Source organism: Monopterus albus, unplaced genomic scaffold (assembly GCF_001952655.1).
Source record: "Monopterus albus unplaced genomic scaffold, M_albus_1.0 scaffold338.1, whole genome shotgun sequence".
Lineage (NCBI taxonomy): Eukaryota > Metazoa > Chordata > Actinopteri > Synbranchiformes > Synbranchidae > Monopterus > Monopterus albus.
Window position 1 is genome coordinate 254,848 of NW_018128218.1, and position 8,304 is coordinate 263,151.

The window sequence follows — 8,304 nt, forward strand, 5'->3', positions numbered from 1 at the left end:
GGGCCGCTGTCCTGCTTGTTTTCCAACTATCCCTGCCTGACCTGCTGCTGATTACCTGGCTCAGGTGTGTTCAGTCAGTCAGAAGCTGGAAGATACCAATTCATTTTATCTTTCCTCACTCCACTTTCATCTAAGATGGTATCTTCTAGCTTCTGACTGGCTGAACACACCTGAGCCAGGTAATCAGCAGCAGGTCAGGCAGGGATGGTTGGAAAACAAGCAGGACAGCGGCCCTTGAGGACTGGAAATGGCCACCCCTGCTGTAGGTCAACAGCACTGGTGGTGGTCGTTAATTCGGGCCTCGACCGATCCGGTATGGAATTCGCACTAATGATTCACATCTTTAAATTTGGCATGTTTTTACACCGGATGCCCTTCCTGACACAACCCTCTCTATTTATACGGGCTTGGGACCGGCACAGAAGTCATTGGCTTGCAAACCCTGTGGCTAGATTGATGTGAGCAAATCTACCAAATAATAAATGGCACTAGTAGATAGTTAAATATACATACTAGGAGTGGGTGTGATGCTAAGCCTCTTCCATAAGCTGAAGAAGCATATTCTGCCCACTTCAGTAGCTACTGCTGTTCCCTCAGCTCTTACAGCTAGAGATGGATACCGAAGCTCTGTATTAACGGGCACCGGTGCTAAATTACTAAATACCGTTGCTATCAATATGCTCAGTGTTAAGTTATCAGTATTGAAGTTAGGAAAACAGAGTTCCTATTTATTATTGCTACATAAGTTAGTTTTAGGGGGCAGGGACAGGAGCAGCTCTGTCTCACATCCTGCAGCGCACACACAGCGGACTTAACTACAGTATGTGTGGTTGCATTGCACAGTGGTTCATACTGACAGTGTTCACTGCAACAAGTCTTTTCTAAGTGAGGGCGCAAACACGAGCAGTCTGTGGAAACATTTAGCGAAGGTCCATCGCATGCAGTCAGAGAAATGCACAGAGTGAGATGTTTGAGTTCCAGAACGCTCGGAGTAGGGCCGGGTTTCAAAACCTGACGGCAGGAGGCAAAGGATCGCACCGTAAAAATACTGAAAGTCCTGATCTCACACTGTGGTTTAGTTGTTTGTTCTAAACTGTGCTGTTGCACTTTGCTTCTCAAGAACATATGAGAAAATTAAGCAATGTTAATTCTGGTTTTAAAATGTTATTTTCCTCCTGAAAAATTAATTGGCATACCATTAAAGCAAACTTGTAATGAATAAAGTTGAATACTTTCACATTCTTTCATATTACATCTATTTTTGCACCAAATCATGGATATTATGTAGTATAGTATATCGATAAGCAGTATCGTATTAATAGAATCCTAACGGTAGCCGTCCCTACTTGCAGCCCACAAGCTCTGCTCTCTTCAGCCTTGTTGATATGAAATTTGATTTGCTGAAACACTTATTTTTGACATCAAAAGAATAGTTCAACAGATTGAAAAAATCAAATAGATTTCATGCAGAGAGGGGTGGGTCTGATCAGTACAGCAGCTTCAGAATGTAATGCGCAGCTACAGCCAACGACTAGTTAACTTTCCTCCAAAGATGACGCAGTCCATATACCAACACCACTGATCTCACTGACACTCAGTCAGCTTTTATAATCATATAAACACTAAAGTATGCTGGCTGTAGGTTCTCTGGTTAATTAGAGCAACAGAAGAGTTGGTAGAGAGATATGGTTCTAATCTGATAAAGTAAGTAAAGGTTTATTTATATAGCACTTTTCACAGATAAAATCACAAAGTGCTTCACAAAGTCAGCAATGCAGAACACAAAACAATATGCCAACAACACCAACAGATAATATATAAAAACTATGATAAAAATAAATTAAAACATAACTATCAAATCAAGTAAAAGCCTGAAGACACATAAACAAATGTGACCACCAAAATGGCCTGATTTGAACCATACGCAGTGACAGGGGCAATGCATTCCACAGTCTAGCCACAGCCTGAAAAGACAGGTCCCCCCCTAGTCTTCAAACAGATTTTGGGGACCACCAAAATGGCCTGACTTGAGGAACGGAGAACACACTTCAGGAAATATGGGGTCAATAGGTCAGCAATATACTGAGGAGCCTTACCATGAAGTGCCCTAAATGTTAGCACTAAAATTTTAAAGTCTTTTCTAAACCTGACTGGTAACCAGTGAAGTGAAAATAAGACAGGCGTAATATGAGCTCTTTTAGGGGTTCCTGTTAAAAGCCTCGCTGCAGCATTCTGCACAGTCTGGAGACTATTCACAGTTGACTTATTGCAACAGATAAGAAGGGAATTACAGTAATCAAAACGTGCAGAGATAAAAGCATGCATAATCATTTCCAAATCACCTTTTGATAACATTTGCCTTAGTTTAGAAATATTCTTCAGGTGATTAAAAACAATTTTTTACCACCTGTCTTGCGTGGCAATCAAGAGACATAGTCTGACCAAACACAACACCAAGGTTTCTGAGGCTCGACTGGACAGAGGAGCCCAATGAACCAAGGCGTTGTCTGATTGACGGGATCTTATTATCAGGCGCAATAATCAGCACTTCAGTCTTATTAGGGTTTATGTGAAGATGGTTACTGTTAAACCTGTTCTTGATTGATGACAAGCACTCTAACAATGAAGTTAAAAAATGGAACTCTGTCATTAAAATAGCAATAAGTTTGAACATCAGCATAAAGATAAGACGCCTTCTTAAAACGCCGAATTATCTGACCAAGAGGATGGAGATATATCTCTATCAGAAATAAAAGTGGACCCAAGACTGACCCCTGTGGAACACCACATGACAAACCAGCCACATCTGACATAACATTATTTATAGCGACATTAAAAGTTTGATCGCTAAGATACAAAGAGAACCACTGGAGGACAGATCCAGAGAACCCTAGTTCAGACTGAACCCTACCTATCAAGATTCCATGATCGACAGTGTCAAAAGCAGATGTTAAATTTAATAAAACCAGGACTGTATAGCGACCGGAGTCCGCGGTCATCCTTATGTCACTTGAGACTTTAAGTAAAGCAGTCTCAGTGGAATGTATCTTCTGAAAACCCAACTGAAATTCATCAAACAGTTTATTCTGCTCCATAAAAGTAATAAGCTGTCCTGCTGCCGCTTTTTCCAAGACCTTTGCCATAAAAGGGAGTTTTGATATTGGCCTATAATTCTTTGGCTCAGAATGATCAAGAATTTGATTTACAATCGCATGTTTAAAATAACCAGGGACAGATCCAGTCTCAAGTGAGAGATTCATTAGTTTCACAATCCAGGGACCAATCAAATCAAACAAACTTGAAATCAAAGCTGTAGGTAAAATATCGACAGGGCTAGCGGATGGCTTAATCTTTCTTATTAAAATCTTCACATCCTGAAAAGTAACCGGAGAGAAAGATGACCAAAAACATACAGGTGGGGTCACATCGATTCGACTCTTCGAGGTAGGAATAATACTCGCCCTAATGTCCTGCACTTTATCTATAAAAAAGTTTAAGAACACATTACAATCCTGTCCTGTGTGCACAGTGCCTTGAGAAGCTGACGGTGCCACAATATTTCGAATGGTATCAAACAAAACCTTGGGATTCTTCTTGTTTAAAGCAACCTACTGAGAAAAATAGGCGGATCTTGCCTGCTTTATCATTTTGTTCAGCTCCACCATCCTATTCTTAAGATGCAGCCTGTGTACCTCCAACTTGCTGTGCTTCCACAGCCACTCTATTTTACGGCAGTCTCTTTTGAGGCAACAGATGATGATGATGATGATGATATCACATGGTTCTTTCTTGCTGCTCTTTGTGTTTGCTCACTCTCCCTCCCTCTCTCTGTCAGAAAATGGTGCTGGAGGGTCGCTTTCAGGACCTGGAGAGGACTCTGGACAGGGAGCGGGAGGCTTGGCAGCAGAGACTTGGTCAGAAGGAGCAGGAGCTGCTGGACATGAGAAGCCGCATGTACAGCCAGCTGGAAGACTACGAGAACCTGCTGGATGTCAAGCTGGCTCTGGACATGGAGATCAATGCCTATAGGAAGATGCTGGAGGTGGAGGAACAGAGGTATGGCTGTGATCTGTGGAAATCATGCAACAGTTGAGCAAGGCATTCTCAGTTTCACTGTTGGCTCTTAAAAATCCACAACATCATGTACTCTGTTGTTCGCCTGTGTGGCGCTTTTTCTCCCAGTCTGTCGTGTTTCTCTCAGACTACAGCTGACACCCAGTCCCTCCCAGCACACACCTCGGATGCATGAACGCAGCAGCCGCAGACTCAGGGGGAAGAAGCGCAAACATGAGGGAGCCTCTGGCATCTCGCCCACCTTTAAAATGTCCAGTCGTTCAACAGAGCGTGGCGCTGTGGGCGTGGAGGAGGTCGACACAGACGGCAGATACGTTAGACTGAAGAATAACTCTGAGACGGTAAGGCTGGAATAGAGCTGAATAGACCTTTTGGGTGTGAATAATCAGAATAAAAAGTATCTCTGGAGAGGCTTTCTCAAGACTGGAGAAATAACCTTGGTTATTGGGGAGATCTTGGCTTGGACACTACAAGACGAGCATTTATCGGTTTAACAAAACTTTAAGCAAGTTGGAGGTCGACCTACACTAGGGACTGCCAGAATATCTGAGTTGACTCGCCTGCCAGTTACTCTTTGTTTCATGTTTATGTAGAACTGGGAATGAAAAGGCTCTCAGTGTGGTGGATTATAGCCTGAGAATACTGCCCCTTTTTTGTTCCTTGAATCTGTAATTGATGCCACAATTAGAGATCCCTACCCCTTTTTTTAAATTTAGAACATGGACATTTCTTTCTATTATCACTGTCACGTGCATTGGTATTAATTGTCTGCCTTTCCAGGATCAGCCACTGGGTGGTTGGGTAGTTAAGAGGACATACCCAGACTTTGAAGACATCTCCTTCCACATCCCCCCCTCCTGTGTCCTGGCTGGTGGAGAGACACTCACCGTAAGTATTTCTTGGTCTTAGTGTTTCAGTGCCATTGTCTTGAGGGGTCAAAGATGGATCCAACTGAAACCAACACTGACCCAGTGCAGAGAAAGAACACTCAGAACATTATTAGGCAGGCAACATGTTCATTCTATTCCACTTGGTAGTGAGACCTGATTAAACTGCTCCACATATCTTAAATCTATCAGATCTGGGCAGCGGGCGCAGAGGTGGAGGCTGATTCAGGGGACCTGATTCTGCAAGGACACAAGAGCTGGGGCCCAGTCTTGGATGTAAGGGTCGTCCTCCTCAACCCCAACCAGGAGGTTAGTGAAGCAAAATATAGTCACAAGAAAAAGTAATAGTCCTGGTTTTCTGCATAAACTGGTCATGAAATGTGATGTGCTCTTCACCAAAGTCACATATCACCAAAAATATTTTTAAGTGGATAAAACTGTCCTGATCTTTCATGTTGATATTTGTAACTTTGGTGAACATCAGATTTATACAAAAAAAAAAAAAAAAGGACACTGCAAACAGCATTACTCTTTCTTGTGACTGTACATTTCCCAAATGCACCTCCTCACATTGTCCCACTTCGTCTCTTTGTCAAACCCATGTTTTAAGTTGTTCTAGACCCAAATCGAAGTCGACACATGACATTTTTAAGGATGAAGGGGTGGCTGCCTTTTCAGGGTACCTAAGTGCAAAAAGCTTTGCCTCATTTATATTGCAATGCTTGATGCAACTCACCAGAGGAGTCATGTGATGTCTTTTCAGGAGATAGCTGAACGCAGGGTATTTATGCAGGGCAGAGGTGACGAGGAAACTGAACTGGAGTTTGATGAAGAATATGTGGCAGGTAGTGACATCCAGCACTTTCGGAGACAGGTAAGCACATTTACTCAGTATACAAGAGCTTTTAAAGACACGTGCACAAATACTTCCGAAAATGAAACTTGACCTCGCTCTTCTTCCTGCCTACATTGAAGCCAAAGAGGAAGAAGTGTTGCTCTGTGTCTTGAGTCCAGAGCACACAGCGTGTTGTACAGTAGGTAAGGAGGGTGTTGCTGCCCACTCAGACTTGCACCCCCTGCTTGTCTGCTTGTACCCGCTGTCACCAAATGCATGGCTTGTTTAACTCATTTTGCCTAACCAGCTCTGGAGGCAGTACTCTGAGGTGCAAACACCATGATCACAACTGGTGGAGTACCTGATGTGAGGTGATGGACAGTAACGCCTTGCTCCAGACTCATTAACCACACCTTCCCTGAACTGCATGTTCAGTGTTAAATCGTACAGTGGGGCAAATAAGTATTTGATACACTGCCGATTTTTCAAGTTTTCCCCACTTACAAAGAATGGACAGTTCTGTAGTTTTCATCATAGGTACACCTTAACTGTGAGAGACAGAATGTAAAAAAACAATCCAGAAAATCACATTTGTCTGATTTTTTTTAAATAATTAATTTCCATTGTATTGCATGAAATAAGTATTTGATCACCTACCAACCAGCAAGAATTCTGGCTCTCATAGACCTGTTAGTTTGTCTTTAAGAAGCCCTCCTATCCTACACTCATTGCCTGTATTAATTGCACCTGTTTGAACTCATTACTTGTATAAAAGACACCTGTCCACACACTCAATCTATCAGACTCCAACTTCTCCACTATGGGCAAGACCAAAGAGCTGTCTAAGGACACTAGGGACAAAATTGTAGACCTGCACAAGGCTGGGATGGGCTACAGGACAATAGGCAAACAGCTTGGTGAGAAGGCAACAACTGTTGGTGCAATTATTAGAAAATGGAAGAAATTCAAGATGACTGTCAATCTCCCTCGGACTGGGGCTCCATGCACCATCTCGCCTCGTGGAGTATCAATGATCCTGAGAAAGGTGAGGGATCAGCCTAGAACTATACGGGAGGACCTGGTCAATGACCTGAAGAGAGCTGGGACCGCAGTCTCAACAGATACCATTAGTAACACACTACACGGTCATGGCTTAAAATCCTGCAGTGCACGCAAAGTCCCTCTGCTCAAGCCAGCACATGTCCAGGCCCATCTGAAGTTTGCCAAAGACCATCTGGATGATCCAGAGGAGGCATGGGAGAAGGTCACTTTGGGATGCTTTTTTGCAAAGGGGACAGGACGACTGCACCGTATTGAGAGGATGGATGGGGCCATGTATCATGAGATTTTGGGCAACAACCTCCTTCCCTCGGTAAGAGCATTGAAGATGGGTCGTGGCTGGGGCTTCCAGCATGACAATGACCCCAAACACATAGCCAGGGCAACCAAGGAGTGGCTCTGTAAGAAGCATTTAAAGGTCCTGGGGTGGCCTAGCTAGTCTCCAGACCTGAACCCAATAGAAAATCAATGGAGGGAGCTGAAACTCCATGTTGCCCAGCAACAGCCCCAAAACCTGAAAGATCTGGAGAAGACATGTATGGAGGAGTGGGCCAAAATCCCTGCTGCAGTGTGTGCAAACCTGGTCAAGAACTACAGGAAATGTCTGACCTCTGTAACTGTAAACAAAGGTCTCGGTACCAAATATTAAGTTCTATTTTTCTGTTGTATCAAATACTTATTTCATGAAATAAAATGGAAATAATTTAAAAATCTAAGTGATTTTCTGGATTTTTTTTTTTTTTTTTTTTTAAAGATTCTCTCACATTTGAGGTGTACCTACGATAAGTAAGTGGAAAAACCTATTTGGCCCACTCTATATGGCTACAAATAACCACATTGCCTTTTTTGGTCTTCTTCAGGATCTATCTAAGGAGGCGAGCTGTGCTGTCATGTGATTGCTTGTCCAGCTCCTGCTGTCCTTCACATCCTCCTGGAAGACCTGGACCGACTTTGCAGGACACCGACATGTTAGTTTGACTTTGAAGAACTCGGACGCCTTAAAGCAACAGTATGAACCTCGGTGCTCCTCACTTGTTTTACTGGTCTAACTGCACAATCCACCATGTAAACTTTGCCTAGATTTGATCTAATTTAATGAATGTGTGTGTGTGACAAACTGTTGACATAATAAAGTTTTCTAAATAAGCGCAGCCTCACATATGGTTTCAAGTATTAGGGAAAGCTTATTGAATTTGTCAGGAACAGCCTTGTGCGCTCAAATGAGTCCAAGCAACGAGATGCTGCACAGCAGCCAGGTCTCTGTTCACAGGAGGACACAGGGTTGCTGCACACTTTTTAAAATCACATTTGACATTTTAAGGCCTTAACATGGGGTAACAACCCATTTCCACAGCAGAAAAAACACGTCAACACAGCTCTAGCATATGTAACATTTTCATCCAAATAAACTGAAATGCACAGGATCATGTAGCAGTAATAGGTGCATGT

At 43.0% G+C, this 8,304-nt stretch overlaps 1 protein-coding gene across 1 annotated transcript in view; it reads left to right on the top strand.

The window, feature by feature from the left end:
* Positions 1 to 8,001, top strand: part of lmnl3 (lamin L3) — a 16,844-nt gene extending 8,843 nt beyond the window's left edge. Inside the window, exons 7-12 of the mRNA XM_020624777.1 lie at positions 3,836 to 4,056; positions 4,202 to 4,415; positions 4,855 to 4,962; positions 5,154 to 5,270; positions 5,725 to 5,835; positions 7,716 to 8,001. Coding sequence (XP_020480433.1) covers positions 3,836 to 4,056; positions 4,202 to 4,415; positions 4,855 to 4,962; positions 5,154 to 5,270; positions 5,725 to 5,835; positions 7,716 to 7,751 — 807 coding nt within the window. The 3' untranslated portion in view covers positions 7,752 to 8,001. The remainder of the gene's footprint in view (positions 1 to 3,835; positions 4,057 to 4,201; positions 4,416 to 4,854; positions 4,963 to 5,153; positions 5,271 to 5,724; positions 5,836 to 7,715) is intronic.
* The last annotated feature ends 303 nt before the right edge of the window (positions 8,002 to 8,304 follow it).